The following is a 17,280-nucleotide window of genomic DNA, read 5'->3' as shown; positions in this document are numbered from 1 at the left end:
CCAAACAGTACCTAGATCTCCTTAGAACTAGGTCTGCAGCATTTCAAATGAGCATGGGGGATGTGTGATCAGTTGAAGCATGGAGGAGGCAGCCAATCCTGAGATCAAGCTCCCAAGACAAGAAAGCTCTCACTGCATGTGCAAGGCGCTCCCCAGCATGAACCACACAGCAGCCTCTGCATGTCTGAAACCCTCTACCCAGTCCCCCAAGGGAACCTTGGGCTTAATAGCTGACTTCAAATGCTACACTTGATGGTCCCATGCAGACATTTCCTACAGATCACTCAAGGACCTGGAAGTCTTGGTAGCTAAAGTTTATGCATTTAGGGGATTACAAACATTTTTCTTTGTAGAGGAATTTGCAAGTACAGGAATCCGTGAGTCATGAGGACTGACTGCATATCTCAAACCCTTCTGAATTTAACATTCTCCATTATCTTTCCCTCCCTCCCACAGCCAAATCTACTTGTTTATCTCCTTTGATGAACTGCCCCTGCCTTGGGGAGAGATGCTCACTTCCACTTTGAGCAAATCCAAAAGCTACCTGTGGCTTTTCTAATGTGTGCTCCCAGAGAAGAAGTGGAAAGAAGCATGAGCTAAGTGCTCCTGAGAGTGAGGAGGCCCATCGGCTAACTACTCCCCGAAATGAGAAGGAACATTGACTAGGTGCTCCTCAGAGTGAGAAAGACCATCGGCCAAGTACTCCCTGGAACGAGAAGGATCATGGACAAGGTGCTCCCTGGGTTGAGAAGGAACATGGGCTAGGTGCTCTCTGGAGTTGGACCATCAGCTAAGTATCCCCTGGAGTGAAGAGGACCACTGGCCAAGTGCTCCCTGGAGTGAGGACCATCAGCCAAGTACTCCCTAGGCCCAGGCCCTATGCTGGCCACTAGTCCACAATCTCACAAGGTCTCCAATGATCCTAAACTCACAAAGTTGTTGCCAGTTTCACAGCTGAAGAAAGCGAAGGGCACACAGGTTGAGGACAGACCACTGGCCCATGGGCCAGAAGGGAGACAGCTAAAATTTTAATCTAGATCCACTGGACTCCCAAGCCTGCTTGGAGGCAAAACAACATCATGCAAATCTCAAAAGGAATCTCTAATCTCAGACCAGGACAGTGAGTGGAAACAGGCAAGGTTATCTTGCTTGGTGAACAGAGAATCAGGCAGAACTCTGCGTACAATTCCAGGGTGCCCCCAGCCTACCCTGAGCCAGCTGACAGTGTTTCTGCCACATGGCCTGTAGGTAGCAGAGTGAACACATGAGTTTGCTCCTAGTACTTAAGAAAGTTTGCCTGGCTGGGTGTGTAAAAGTGAAAGCAGCTTTCTAAAGTTATTGGCTTGCTGCCCTATAAATCATTAATCAACAGTCCTTCCAGCTTCTCAACTGTCTGATCAAGATCTTGGCCTTGGGGAAGTTCTAAAATTAAAAGCTAAAAGAACATCATGAATATCTAAACTAAATATCTAAACTGAAAGAGTATCATATATACTAATAATAATTTTAAAAAGAAAACCCTATGTCTCCTGTTGGTTATTGTCCATTTGAGTTCTACTTTTTTTCCAAAATAACTTTACAAGTTGTTGCAGGAAAGTGTGTGTTGGTGGGGGGGGGGAAGGGGAGAATTAGTCCTACAAATTCTACCCCTCCCATCTCCACCCCCTGGAAGTACTGGTTGTAAACTCAGAGCCTCATGTTTGCTTGCTAGGAAGGCAAGCTACCACTCAGACCATGACCCCTGCTGCCTGAGCCACACCATTACCACACCCACAACATTAGAGGTTCAAATTATTCTACAGGCCAGAAAACCAGACCAAGTCGATGTCCAATGAAACCCTACATCACTCTTCATTCAGCAGTCATGAGACACGGCACCCTCCAGGCATAGAAAACAGAGACAGAGATGTCCCAACACCCTAAGTAAGAGTCATCTGACATAGACGGAGCCACACTGACTCATGGTAGAAACTGGTGATTTTATACAAGGACCAAGTCTGGAAATAAAAAGAGCTATCTTACCCACTCCCTTCCCATTTACAAGCCTAGGCCTGTTCGATCTTGACACCCTCCTTTCCCTATGACTCTGCTCTCTGCTGCCAATCACGAAGGACTAGAGCAGAAATACAATCAGCCCTGAAAATGGCAGACATTTTTGGCATAGTTCGTGGGAAATCAAAGCAGTGGCAGAAGGATGACAGTGGAGCTACAGTAGCACAGAGGAACCCAAAGGCCACCCATGCACCAGAAGAGGGCAGCAAAATCACTTTGGAGTGATGCTGAAATGCACAGGCCTTGAACTCTCTCTGGAAATTTGACTTGAAGAATATGGATTATGCAAACTTCCAGGGAATTTAGACATGCCTTGCTCAGGACACAAAAGTAAACTTAGAAGGCAGGGGAGTGAAGTCCCTTCTTCACCAGGCTGAATGTCTGGGAAAGAGCTCTGTCAGGTGAGCAAGAACAGCTTGGTCATCATCACAAATCTGCACCTGTCCTGTCAGTCATGACCCTATTCACCAGCATTTTGAACTTCAATTCAACTAAACAGTCAAATGGAACTCCCAGGTCAAAATTCAGGATATGATAGAACAAAAATGATGTCAGAGTATCATTGTCGTAAAAAAAAAATCCCTTATTAGGAAGGACATTGAGACTAACACTACAAACTTAATTCTTAACGAAAGAGGTACTAAGGAGAGGATTTTAAGATAGTTTGACCATGGAATTACTAGATGTTTATTGGAAGCAACTGAGCTCTATGGAAAGCTTTGAAAATATTTATCATAAAGATGAGTTTTATAAAGTCATCCTAATAATGTAATCAGGGTTATGTGTGCATAAATAATGGGTGCAGTACTGTAATTGCAGATGAGTAGGTGGTTTCAAAACACTGAGTCAGAAAAAATAAAAAAAGCTTAAGGACAGCACACAGCCCCAGGACTGCTACAAAAAAAAAAAAGTTAAGGATTCTATTCAAAGAGAGAGGCAAAAGAATTGAATAAAGCTAAAATTTCAAAAACTTGATGAAAACTATGAACACACAGATCTAAGTACACAGCATGTGTGTGGGTCAGGTTGGGGGCAAAGGAAAAGACACCAAAAGTGATCATAATCAAGCCCCTCAGGGATTCTGAGGGCAGCAGAAAATAGCAACAGGAGAACAGCATATTTCTCATCAAAAGCAAGTGAGAAGCCAGTAGGGCAACATTTTCGGGGGAGGGGAGGGAGAGGGGAGGCAGGGACCAAATTAGAATCCTATGTGCAGAGAAAGTAACTTTCAAGTTTAGATAACTTTCAAGAGAAAAGATAGGAAGTGGCGCTGTAGCTCAAGTGGTAGAGCGCTCGCCTTGAGCTGAAGAGCTGAAGGACAGCGCCCAGGCCCAGAGTTCAAGCCCCATGACCGACAAAAATAAAAAAAAAAATCAAGAGAAAGATAAAGAAACTCTCAGAAACAAAAGCTGACAGAGTATGTCACACCATAAGAAATTTAGGGAAAATCAGAACAGTTAGAAATGGAGATAGACATAAATAAAGGAAGACTTCTCAGACATGCCAACTACATGTGTAAGTGCATGGAACTTTTTCTTATGATTTAAGCCTTTTCAAAAGACAGTGGTTTAAAGTAAACTATAGGGCAGAATTTGTACTTTATATATAAAATTTATACTTTGTGTATGCATACATATGTAAGGATATACATACATAGTTTATGTATATAGTTTATGTACATATATATGAAGTAAAAAGTCTGATAAATTATAAAGTACAGAAGTCAAGAAGTAGAGGCACATTCCTGTAAAGTTTTTATAGCATGCATAAAGTGGTGTTATTGAGGGGAAAAAAAGAGGCTGTTCTGGACACCTTAGGGTCAGATTCACAGAATGAAAAAAACAAATAATCAACAACAACAAGAATGCCCAAAGGAGAACAACCATATTGGTGTCTTCAGCAAGACAAAGCTCTCAGGAAAACATAAATTGTACAAATCTTGTGATGTATTACATACATTCCAGGAGACTCTGGGTTGGATTCCGATGTGGACTTGACGTGTGTAAGTTATTCAGTCCCACACCAAATCGTAAGACGCATCCAGAACTGTCTCCATCCCTCAGCCCCATCTGAAGGAGCAGGTCTGAGGAAAGCCACATGTGTTCCAGACTGATTATTCTTGGCTACACTTAATCACCACCGAGTAAACAAACGCAGCACTCACTCACACTTGTGCAACTTATTCCATCCCCTGCAGCCAGAAGAAACTGTCATGGGATGCTATTTAACATCTGGAAATGTGGAAGCGATTTTACAGAGCACACAAGGACCACAAGCTTCTGGCAGCGGCTGAGGTCACCCAGGGAGTGGAAGGAGAGAACTCACTTACAATGAAGCCAAGTTTCTTGTAATCCCGGGTATACATGGACTTGCATTTCTCCAAGCTGCTGCTGCTATTATTAGGTTCAGTCTCTGCATCAAAAGCAATTCTTGAAAGTTCAAATATGATGTCTCTTTGAGCCTAGATTGAGGGAGGGAGAGGAATCTGCTGTCATTGTGCAAAGTGACATCAACTCTCTTTTTCTTCACCCCCAGAGTCCAAATGAATCATGCTTTAGAGTAAAAGAAAACCAGATAAAAGTCAAGCCATGTTCTAAATGAGAGCTGAGCACACTTTGCCCTTTTCCCCTCCCCCGGCTTCTCAAGCTTGGCATCTCTCCAGTGACCCCAGCTGCCATCTCATATGGAATATTGGTAACCAGTTGCCAGGGACCTGGCCTAGATGAGGCCCTAATTGCGAAGGGAGGCAGTGAGGGGCGTAGGCTGAGGTAGAGTCTGGGAGGGCCCACTGCTACCTACAAAGCAAGAGGCTCACAAGGCCCGTGAGCAGTTCTGCAGTCGCAATGGATCTTTTACTCCACTAATCAAGGACACATCATCAAAACTAACAGGAAACCAAAATAAAAGGAAGATCCCAAAGAAGAACCAACCCCTGTGCCCTTCCTTGTCCATCCATAGTAAATGGATGAGCACATGACATTCACAAACAGCAGGAACAGAATTCCATAGTGCCAGTGGCTCAGGCTTGTAATCTTAGCTACTCACGAGGCTGAGATCTGAGGATAGCAGTTCAAAGCCAGCTCAGGTAGGAAAGTCCATGAGACTCTTATCTCCAGCTGACCACCAAAAAAGCCAGAAGTGGAGCTGAGGCTCAAGTGATAGGGTGCTAGCCTTGAGCACAAAACGTCAGGGACAGCATACACAAGGACAAACCTTAAAGGTACTAGGTGGAGTGAAATAAGGCAGATAATAGGTGACAAGTGTTGCCTAGAATACTTCTGTGTAGCCACACCACAGCAACAGGAAGCAAAATGGAGCAAGCTGGCCAGGGCTTGCAGGATAGCTCAAATGGAGTTATTGTTTAGGGGACCCAGAAATTCAGTTTTGCCTGATGATACTTGGTAATGTTTTCATAACAATGTGAATATACTCAGTGCCAGTGAGCTTCCACTTTAAAATTACTCCCTTATTCACCAAACAAAAAACCACATGCATGTTCAGGGCCTAATGGAAGCCTTTATTTATTGCTAGCACTGGGGCTCAAACTCAAATCCCCATGCTCTTACTTTGCTTTTTCACTCAAGGCTTCCATTCTATACTTGAGCTATTCCACTTCCAGGTTTTTGCTAGTTAATAGAAGGTATGAGTCTCACAGATTTTCCTGCCTGGCTAGCTTTGAACCAGGACCTTCAGATCTCAGCTTCCTATCTAGGATGACAATTGTTAGCCATCAGCATCCAGCTATGATCAATTGGTTTTATTATCTATAGGTATTCACCTATATTGAGAAGCCATATCCCCAAGCCCTAAGAAAGTAATACAATACTTATAGGATCCTCACAAACTCCAGGATTCAGAGTTGCTAGCAGAAAGATGGCTGGTGGCATTGCACTTTCTGTTTGTCACATGTTACTGCTGTTAGATGCACACCTACCTGATCCTGGGGGTCCATTTTGGTCATCATACTGTCTTCCAGGAGGTTGAAGGTGAGCACTTGGGAGAACATATAATTGGTGGGCCATCTCGTTGTTGATGGCCCGCTGGGCAAGGATGACATGCTGCAGAAATACTTTGTTAAAATACTTACCAAAAAAAGAAACGGCAGACCACAAACTAAACATCATCAACAGGCCCAAGTGGAGGCTGGGCAGTCTGCATCTAGATGCAACCAGGAATGAAGCCTGGTGGCTCACCCTTCAGAAGGAAAGCCAACATACATGTGAGCTCAGAGCTCTCCCTGATGACTCAGAGGCAGGAAAAGATCTTCTGTGTGCAGAAGACGAAACAGAGGGTGGGGAGGCTCTTAAAGGAAAGGGTCGGGCCCTGGCTCCCCCAGGTCACAGGGGGGGAAATGGTGTCACCACCATCATAGTCCCCTACCCACGCATCCAACTTCCAAGAACTAAAGCAACCTTGTTCCCACCCTACAGAAGCAAACTAAGTGCAGGAACACTGCCAGAAGCCAACACCATCATGGCACAGGGAGCTACCTCTGTCTCAGTGCTTGAATCTCCAGCTCACAACTCAGTGAAAAGTAAACTGCTTTCCCCCAGAAAAACTGGGGCAGCACCATGGTGCTAGGTATTAGAAGTTGTGGAGTTCTGATTCCTTTCCTTACAAAGCTAAACCGTATGTGTAGAAAACCACCACAGGAAGGCGGGCTCCAGCCCAGAGGCCCAATCATGTCATCTTTACTCCTACAGTAGGTCCACTATGAAGGATGCTTCCTGTGGGACAGAAATATTGATTCTGACTCTCAGAGCCCACCATCTTCCCTCCTTCCTAGCCCTAGCCTTCACCAAACAGTGGAGAACAAAGTGCAGATCAGTCACAGAAGGGACACTAAAGTTGCACCAGGCCCTTCCTCCCCAGTTAGGTACTCACTGTTAGAATGATGGAACGCAGCTGCTTCTGAACCAAAATATTTGCCATTTCCTGGGGAAGAAAAACACCCCACACAAAGGCTTTGGTTAGAAAGACAGGCATGCTTTCCACACAACCAAGTGTCATTCTTCCCGTGTGCTTCAGGGCCTGGATATCAGCAGTATTTCTTAGAAAACTGTGGCCTTGGAAGGTACTAGTATTCCATGATAAGGCTGGATATTCCATTTGGATTATAAAAGCCAAGTACAAAGGCATATATATATGAATACATATATATACATATATATATATGTGTATATATATATATATGGAATTTTTTTCCTTCTAGAAAAATCACTCTCCAGAAACTAATGGTTTTCCACTCAAAAAGTGCATCAGAGGCTGGGCACCAGTGGCTCATACCTGTAATTCTGGCCAGCCAATCAGATGTCTTAGATCTGAGAATCTGGTTTAAAGCCAGCCCCAGGAGACTGGAATTATCTCCAATTAACCAGCAAAAAGAAGAAGTGGGGGTGTGGTTCAAGTGGTAAAGAGCTAGCTTTGAGCTGTTGAGTGGGTAGAGGAAGGACCCTGTACCCGCTTTTCTTAGATTGTATGAAGATGACCAGACAACACACACCCACAGCAAGGACATCCTGATGTTGGAGAACCATCACCCTAAAATCCCTAACTCACCTAAAAGCAAGTTCATCTACCTGCGTGCAGAACCAAGGGCAAATGGCATACACCCCAGAGCTGGATCAGCAAGCTATGCAAATGAACCACATGGGGTTTCAGATGGACAAATATCTGGCCAGATGTGATGCTGTGGAATTCTCCCTTGGCTTCTGCATGATATAAGTTGTGCTCCAGCCTCTCCTGGCCTCAGCAGAGTACTTGAGGATGGTTTTATGAGATGAAATGATTCACAGGCCCTCTTTGGAAGGAATAAGGGAGAAAATTCATAGTCAAGCCACATCCTTGGGACACACTAAGAAAAAGTCAAAATACTGCTCATATGCAGGAAGACACTAGAATGCCAGTCTGTGCTGGGGATTTTTTTTTTCGGTGCTACGAGTTGTACTGAATAGAGAAGAAACTAAGCTACAATGAAAAACAACAGAACCATGATATCTACTAAGGTGAAAATAAATGTACAGAAAGCCAGGGGAGCGAAGAACATGAGGAAAGGAACTCGAGGGGATGTAAGGGGTACAGGCAGGATGGATGAGGGCAGACTGAGACAGCAGGGTCCACAGAGGGAACATGGATGACTTACAGTCAGAAGACACCCAAGGATGTCAACATTGTTGTCTACATCAACCTAACAGCGCCAATGCCACCACAGAAAGGAGAGCAAGCAAGAGAGAAGAAGAGATGGAAATTCAGAGCTGTTGGCAACTTTGATGCAATGCCCTGCCAACCCACTGCCTAGGGAGGACTGTGAACACCTTTTACACTTATATGGGACCAGAAGACATAGAAATGGAAATCCATGATCAGGTCATCTTCCTGCCCTCAAAAACAAGAAAGCAAAGGCAACCACATCTTGAGACACAAGCTGAAGGCAAGCCCAGAAAACACCATCGGCCATCTCTACTACATGATTCTTCCCCAGCTAAATACAGTAGCTCTTGGGTGAGGGTTGATCTGGCTTGGTTAGGTTTGATTTTTTTTTGGAGCAGGTAACAAACAAAAGACCGAAAGGACCTCTATACATACATCTCCAATATTGCTTTTTATAAATATTGTATTCCTTTTGCAAATGAAAAGTGCAGCCCAATAGTCACCAAAAAAAGAAAATAAAAAATATGCTTTGTGCTCCTATTTCATCTATAGGTTAATATGATTTTATAACATTGAAATGATAGAAATGTAGAATAATTACAGATACACATAGACAGCCACAAGATAGTCGCCAATAGTTAGAAGGCTATTTCCTGTCCAACAGCTACTAGTCATTGACTATCTACTTACAAAAATATATATATACATATACATATATATGCATAAGACTGTGTGTTCTTGGGGGCACAGTGGACTCCATGTGCTTCTTTGTATCCCAAGTTCCAGGCATGATATTCAGCAAGCAGAAGATGACAATAAATATTTCATTAAGGAACAACTGAATATTTGATAGTACTCTCCTAAGAAACAGAAGCTAGAACAGAGAGAAAACAGAAGGATTTTTGTGAACATGAGAGATATCTGTCTTAGGGAATAGTTTGAGTAAACATGAGAGTCCATGGGGAGATTTTCATAGCACTGAAATGACAGAAACATATAAATATATAGATAGATACACCAATACGGAATGATGTCTACAACATAGTTTTAATCTTAACAGAAGTTTTCTATAAAGACAGTACATGTAGTATGCCGAGTGTTGGTTAAAAATACAAACAAAACTCTGGGCTGGGGGAGTGGCTCCATTGGTAGAAAGTGAACATCATTGAACAAAAGCATTAGATAGCAAGTTCGAGTCCTGGTCTCGGACCAAAAACAAACAAAACAAAAGACACAACTAGGCAAATATTTGCATAGAACAAAGCAGGATGACCCACAGCCATGGAAAGTACATGGGTACTATGAAATTGTAGCAAGTCTCTCTTTGGGAAGGTAATGAAAGAAGCTTTCACACTTCTTTCCTTTTGGTCTTTCTTTCTTTTTTTTTTTTTTTTTTTTTTTTACTTTTTTTTTAAACCAACTCTTTTAACTGAAAATATAATTAAATTTTAGGAACTACAAATACAGCCCAATGCCTGTGCTCATGGCTATAATCCAAGCTATTTAGAAGTCTGAAATATGAGAATCATAATATAAAATCAGCCTGAGTAGAAAAATCCCATTGACTCTTTTTTTTTGGGGGGGCGAGGGGGGCCCGGTCAAGGGGCCTGAACTCTGGGCCTGGGCGCTGTCCCTCAGCTCTTCAGCTCAAGGCTAGTGCTCTACCACATGAGCCACAGCACCACTTCTGGCTTTTTTTCTTTTTGCTTATGTGGTGCTGAGGAATCGAACCCAGGGCCTCATGCATGCAAGTGCTCTACCACTGAGCCACCTTCCCAGCCCCTCCCATTGACTCTAATCTTTACATAATTGGCAAAATGCTAGAAGTGAAGGTATGGCTCAAGTGGCAGAGCTTGGAAAGGCCCAGCAGGGAAACAAAAACAAAACAATAATGAAACCATGGAAATGTAACTCCTAGAAATGAACCAACAATCCTAAATGGAAAACAAATCAGAATCCCTCACATTTAATAACTGATATTAAAATCCTTGGAAACATGAAGATAAGATAAATAGGATAAATAAAGTCTGATTCTATGCACAGCATTATGTAGCAGGTTAGCTTTCTACACTCTTGTGAAAAATTTCCTGGCAGATGCCATGATCTCCTTAGTGAACTCCTATGGCAGTGAACTGTGGTCAGGGTAACACATTCTATGTTATGCAGGTAGAATTAAAAAAAAAATTAATGGTCTTTGAGGACTAAGCTAAATTCCAAAACATACCAAAACTCTTTATTCTGTTCCATCCCCTATTTGAGAAAGAATCAAAGAATTTATAGTCCAAAGAACCCCAAAAGTTAGGTTTCTTCTGTGTACCTTTAAGGGATTCTCCCTTCCCTCTATACACAAAGATACAAATGAACGGCTCAGTTCCCCCACCCATGACCCCAAGGGTCAGAAGATCTAGGACCAAGCAAAGAGCACCTCTCATACATGAGCATGGTGATCTCCACCACAAGCATCATCTTCAGCTGCCCCCTCTCGTTCTCTCGCTTTCGCATCTACTGTTCTCCTGAGCAGGCAGGACACCTCTGAAAAATGGGGACGACACCTCCCTGGCCTTGGTGAATGACTAGATGACAGAAGACCCTGGGGGCTTCCACCTCAGAGGCCATCACATCAGCCAGGCTCCCATCTTTGTGTGCTCTGAGATTTTAGGGAAGGGTTCTTAGGGCCAAACACTCGTTTCAGTCAATGGCTTACCCAAGTCTCCACCTCCTCCCTCCCCTACACCCTGTTTGGTGACATGGCAGGAGCCAGAGCCACAAAGCAGCCCTCCAAGACCCCCAGAGAGGAAGGAGAAGGCATCCTCTGCACAAACACTTCCCAACCCTGGACACAAAAATGGAAGCAACACAGCTCACCTGCCTGCGCTCGTCAGGAGCTTTCAGGAAGAGTGCATTGATGACAGTGATGGTATAGGTTTGAATTTCCTGATCGGTTCTGCAAAATTAAAACGGCAACAGAACTGAGATGAGGTGAGCCAGCCCAGAGGGAGGCCATAATAAACCTCATCATTATACAGCAACATGGCTCCTCCCACGGGGAGAAGAAAAGGGAGGATCCTCTGTAGACCTGTAGTGAGCACTGAGAGCAGACTTCCAGCACCCCTAAGCTGGAAACAACAGATGCACAACTGCTATGAGTGACCACTCAGTGCTGAGAGCAGTATATGTACAGGGGTGAAACCCCTCTGAACAATTAACCGACAGTTTAATATCAGGAATACAAGGAAGCTAAGTAGAGAGAGGAAGGGTAGGTAAATACAGTCACAATTTTCAATGTACACTTGTGAAGATGGACCCAGAAAACTTAAGTGGATGAGTGGGGCTGGGAGAGATGGAAGAGGTGACACAAACCAAGATGTTGTACACTCATAAATGGCCGGTTGAGGGCTGGGAAGGTGGCTCAGTGGTAGAGCACTTGCCTTGCATGCCTAAGGCCCTGGGTTCGATTCCTCAGCACCACATAAGCAACAAGAAAAAAGCCGGAAGTGGCACTGTGGCTCAAGTGGTAGAGCGCTAGCCTTGAGCTGAAGAGCTGAGGGACAGAGCCCAGGCCCAGAGTTCAGGTCCCACGACCGGACCCAAAAAAATAAAAATAAAAATAAAATAAATAAATTGGCAGGTTGAAATGAAACTCCTTCAAATAACTACAATAAAAGATTCCTAGTGAAGAGTTACAGTGTGGCTCAGTGGTAGACTGTTTAGAAGCATAAAGCCTTAGTTCAGTTCTATCAAAAGAAGGGAGGAAAGACTGCTTGAAAATGTCTAGCATAAAATTTCTAATGAATTCTGAAGGTGTTCGTAATATTACAGAAAACATTATACAGTTAGGTCACCCTCGGTTAAGAACTTAGGAGAGCAAATTGCTTTATGCCTTAAAAAGAAAAACTCTACTGATAGCCACAAAGACAGGTTAAAAGCCAAAGGTTTTCCCAGGGCAAGGGGCCGTGGACAGAGCAATGCCAAGGACAGACAAAGCTGTCCTCAAGGATAAGAAGTCACCTTGCCATGTCAGTGTAAGGGGAGAGAGAGGTGCATGACTCACCATAAACCAAGGCTGCCAGGTGTGGTGACATACTATAATCCTGGCTACTCAGGAGGTAGAGATCAAGAGGACCAAGGTTTGTGGCCAACATAGACAAAAAGTCAGCAACTCCTACATCTTAACAAATAAGCTGGGCTTGGTGGTTCATACCTATAACCCCAGCTAGCCTCCATAGGAAAGAAGATCACTGTCCAAGATCAGCCTGAGCAAAAATGCAAGACTTTATTGAAAACAAAAACAAAAGCAGATAAAGGAAAAATGGGGTGGGGTATGGCTCAAGTGGTACAGTAAATACAACCGAAAAAAAAAGGAAAGGGATATTTGTTTGTATATTTAGTAGAATAGTACAAAATAATTTGCAGCATCTCTGTGGCTACGGGAAGCCCCTCTCCAAAGAGAACAGCTCCTTCCCCAGAGATAACAACCTCTCCCCAGGAGAGCAGCATGCTTACCCTTGAAGATGAGGAATGAGTTGGCCAATGGTGATCTCTTGTGCCACCTTCTGGTAGAGGTCATGGCTATTGAGCACCATGGACTCCAAAATGGCCAAGGACCGCTGCAGGATTGAGATGTCCATGGCCGACTTGTTCACAAAACTTGCTATCTGAAAACCCAAGAAGTACATCATGGATGGCTCATAGAGTCAACAGGGAAAGGAGGAAAAAAATTAAGCACATCAGGAACTCAGCGAGGATATCTGATTCTAAGGATGGAGCATAATTCAAAGTAGCAAGAAATACACCCAGTCCCCATTGAGATTGGTGAAATCCTACCAAACACAAAGAAACCTCTCTTATAATCACTGATAACTGGACATTTCTTTACTGGGTATCTTCAAAGAATTATTCTGCCTGGTTTCCCCCAGACTATTGTGTTCTGAGTTTCAGCTTTCCAAGGCAGACAATTTTATCATGTACGTTACACGGACTGGCGCATTTCTCTGAGGGGATAAATTCAGTGTAAAGCACGGCCATTCCTCTCCCCTCCCCAGGCTGCTCCTTCATTCATTCATTCATTCCATCCACAACTCTTATGTTCTGATATATTCCTCACATACAAATCACACTCATCAATGCAATTCAAATGGCAAGTTTTCAGCAGCTGGCTATTCCAAATTATAAAGATGAGAAAGTAGAGGAGGGGGAGGAAGTGGGGGAAGAGGAAGAGGAAAAGGAAGAGGAGCAGGAGGAGGAAGAGGAGGAAGAGGAAGAAAAGAGGGAAGAAAACCTCTCCTTCTAGGGTTAAAAAAATTATCATCTCCCCCACAGGTAGCAAAAAGAAAACTCTTTAAATTAGCAGTGCTAAAAAATGTAATAGTTTCAAGTTCTCAAATGCATTCCCTAAGGGGAAATCAATCCTTGAATCCCTAACTACAACCAACCACAATATAATAGGAAAGGAAAATAAAAGAAGGGTTACGATAATGGAGCAAGGCAGTCCAGACACATGGTTACCATAAAGGTTTTATTTTAAACACCTCATTAAGATTTACTACAATCTGTTGACAACCCACACTAAAAAGGCCATTATTGTATCAACATGATGGCTTTCTTAAAAGCCATCATTATTTTGTGACAAGTAACCACTCCCTGAGTCCCACTTAAACACAAATTTATCCCCTTCTGTGGTCCAGTCAGGCCCTCCCCTCAGACTCCCTCCTTCCCTAAAGGGGTGAAATGCCAGTGTACACACACCATTCTAGCTACCATCCCATACTTGCAGTCCACACCCTCCATATGGGAGCCAGAATGGGGGAACAGATCCAAACAGGAGCCTACTTCAGATCTCCACACCCCACCTGCCTCACTTCATTTATACCTCAGTAGGTAAGAAAGAATGAGGTGCAGAAAAACAGGAGTGAGCCTGGTTTCATGTTCCAAAAGGCAATTATTTTACTATAGGAACTGCAGGAAAGGCATGAGGATGTTAACAATCCTTTAAAGACTGCTTTGGCTCTTCTCCTGCGAATGTGTTTATTGTCCCAGGCAGGTGTCAGCTCTGCTCCTCACATCTGCTGCAATTTAACAAGCTCTTTACAGGGCCTACCAAGGGAAGCCTACTGACAAAAATCCAATGGCCATCATGCTCTGCCCTGGGTTTTAATGTAAATTACATCTTTTCTAAGAAGAATGTAAATGCCTGAATCCGCCACCCCCCCCACTCCATTCATTTTCATTGTTCCAATTAATTCTTTTTTAAAAAATAAATTTTTATGCCCCTACTGGAGCTTGAAATCAAGGTCTGGATGTTATCCTTCACTTTTTACTCAAGGCTGGTGCTCTATCATTTGAGGTACAGCTCCACTTCAGCTTTTTGATGGTTAATTGGAGAGAAGAGTCTCAAAGGCTTTCCTGGCAGGACTGGCTTCTAACTGTGATCCTCAGATCTCAATCTCCTGAGTAGCTAACATTACAAGTGTGAGCCGCCAGGGCCCAACTTGTTCCAGTATAATTCCTGACTCTGGTTTAAGGAAAGTGAAAAACCCACAAGAAAGTTCATTGATCGGAACTTCTTAACTTTCTCTCTACCAAGGGCTCTTCCTCATTGCTCGCTCCCTTCCTGCCTCTGTATATAGAATCTGGATGTGACAAAAGTCCAGGGGTCTCACAGGTGAGCACCGCTTGCTAACTTTATCAAGCCCCCACTCCACTACCAACTCCCAGCCCTCAGTGATAAGCATTCCTGGTTCCACACAGCGGGTCCTCCAGAGACACCAAGATGAGCAAGACCCACAGGTATTTCATTTAAAGCAGGGACAGATTAAAAAGCACTGACTATGAATTACTCGAAGTAAGCATTCTCAGTATCTAAATGGATCCATTTGGTTATTCCAACAAGGCCCAAAATTAAATGGTATGAAAAAGTATCATTGTAGTCTTCTTCTTCCCTTCCTAACTGCCTCACTTTTTCAAGTATCCATACTCATTAAGTGCTTAATCTCCTCAGTAACATGAGAATGCATTTGAGATATTTTTCTTTGGGGCACAAACTCAGTGGATGTAGTAGTTGGAATCTTTTCTGTAGAGTGATTGCTGGACACAAGCACCACCATGTTAAGAATAGCTGCTACCAACTCACAAGAAGCTATTTTAACTATGCCACTTCCCTTGTTTTCCTCACAACTTCTGGCTTCAGTCAGGAGTCCTGGTCTCAGTTGATGGCTCAGATAAACTTTTAACCCTTTGCAAACTAATCATTCATTCAAGATTGTGACACTAAGTTCTGACCAAATGAATAAGAATTGTAATACAGTAGAGATAAGACAGCTGCGCAGATATCCTGCCACTTGCTTACTTGGCATCCTGTCAGCATCATGACTTTCTGTGGAAGAAAAACCTCGCTGAATTCCTTTTGAGCAGGTGTCCTGATTCCTGTGTGGTACTCTAATATCCTGAGATATTTCCAACGGTACATACACACAACATGGGCCCTCCAGTCCATTGCATCCTTGGGTTCCTAAAACACCATCTTTTCAGTTTCCTCTCTGCTCAACTGTTCACCTCACCAAAAAGAGCTGTGTATGGTGATGTACCCATATGATCCCAGCTACAATGGCTGCATAGGTAGCAGGATCTCACCTTGTGAGCCAAGGTAAGCCCTGGGCAAAAATGGAAGGCCTTAGCTGGTTGAGTAGCTAAGTGGTAGAGCTACCTGCCTGGAAAATAGGAGGTCCTGAGTTGAAACCGTAGCACTGCCAAGACAAAGAAAGAACAAAAAAGTGCTAGGCCCTGTCTAAAACACAATGAACAGGGAAAAGGGGACTGGGGACATGGTTCCAGTGGTAATGCGCCTGCCTAGCAAATGTGAGACCCTGAGTTCAAAACCAGTACCACCAACCACAAGCAAAACAAAGTAATCCCGAAATCAGAGAATTACTTAGGTCAGTTTTCAGAAGCTGAGGAAGTAGATCTCAAAATTCTCATACATTATCAAGGCAGAAGAGAACCATGGGGCTGCATGGTTGATTTTAAATCATCTGGCTGAGGTTCATAAATCTCTCCAAGTTTTAGAAGACAAAATATTGAAGCCCAATGGCTAGATGTTGTCTAGGCAGTGGAATCATCTGATCTTCCCAGCAAGCCAGAGCCTCCTCAAAACAAAGGCCTCAGGGGAATGCATAGGAAACTTCCCTTCCGAGAGAAGGCACTAGGGCCATGCTTGGCTAGCGGAAAATCAACTCAGAACACAGGAAGTCCTCTTTAGGCACTAGGGCCATGCTTGGCTAGAGGAAAATCAACTCAGAACACAGGAAGTCCTCTTTCTTTTCTCTTCAGGCCTTCCCTCTTCTAAGTAGCCAAGTCATTAAAAAGCAACTCCATAGCAGGGTGCCAGTTGCTCACTCCTACAATCCTAACTATTCAGGAGGCTGAGATTTGGCTGAGATTTGAGGATCATAGTTTGGAGCCAGCCCTAGCAGGAAAGTCTGTGAGACTCTTATCTCTACTAAACTACCAGAGAAAGAAAAAGAAAAAGAAAAAGAAAAAGAAGGAAGGAAGGAAGGAAGGAAGGAAGGAAGAAGGAAGGAAGGAAAAGAAAGAAAGAGAGAAAGAAAGAGAGAAAGAGAGAAGGAAGGAAGGAAAGAAGGAAGGAGGGAGGGAGGGAGAGAGGACAGAAAGGCAGAAAGAGAAAGAAAGAAAGAAGAAACAAAGAAAGGAAGGAAGGAAGGAAGGAAGGAAGGAAGTAAATAGGGAGGGAAGGAGGAAGGGAGGGAGGGAGGGAAGGAGGGAGGGAGGGAGGCAGGCAGGCTGGCTGGAATTGGAACTGTGGCTCAAGTGGTAGAATGCTAGCCTTGAGGGAAAAAACCTCAGGGACAGAGCCCAGGCTCTGAATTTAGGCACCAGGACTAGCACAGAAAACAACAACAACAACAAAACAAAACAAAAAAACCGCTACAATATACTAGCATCAAGGGCTTCCATGTTCCATGGCATTTAGGAAATAGTGTTAGTTCTTGCAGCTACAATTGGTAAACTCAAATCTAAATGCACACATAACAAAGAGAACAGACATGGAGAGAGGGCTGGCAA

At 43.6% G+C, this 17,280-nt stretch overlaps 1 protein-coding gene across 1 annotated transcript in view; it reads right to left on the bottom strand.

Annotated features, from left to right (window-relative positions):
* The window catches only part of LOC138818254 (uncharacterized), a 254,028-nt gene that overhangs the window by 56,393 nt on the left and 180,355 nt on the right, over positions 1–17,280 (bottom strand). Inside the window, exons 6-12 of the mRNA XM_070009264.1 lie at positions 12,706–12,857; positions 11,068–11,146; positions 8,195–8,239; positions 6,937–6,987; positions 5,987–6,110; positions 5,098–5,275; positions 4,382–4,513 (exon numbers count right to left, since the gene is read on the bottom strand). Of these exons, the coding sequence (XP_069865365.1) occupies positions 4,382–4,513; positions 5,098–5,275; positions 5,987–6,110; positions 6,937–6,987; positions 8,195–8,239; positions 11,068–11,146; positions 12,706–12,857 (761 nt within the window). The remainder of the gene's footprint in view (positions 1–4,381; positions 4,514–5,097; positions 5,276–5,986; positions 6,111–6,936; positions 6,988–8,194; positions 8,240–11,067; positions 11,147–12,705; positions 12,858–17,280) is intronic.

The sequence above is a fragment of the Dipodomys merriami genome, unplaced genomic scaffold, assembly GCF_024711535.1.
Source record: "Dipodomys merriami isolate MVZ:Mamm:240054 unplaced genomic scaffold, mDipMer1.0.p SCAF_722, whole genome shotgun sequence".
In the NCBI taxonomy this organism is placed as follows: Eukaryota; Metazoa; Chordata; class Mammalia; order Rodentia; family Heteromyidae; genus Dipodomys; species Dipodomys merriami.
The sequence above is the reverse complement of the archived record's forward strand: the minus strand, read 5'-3'. Positions and strand labels throughout refer to the sequence as shown.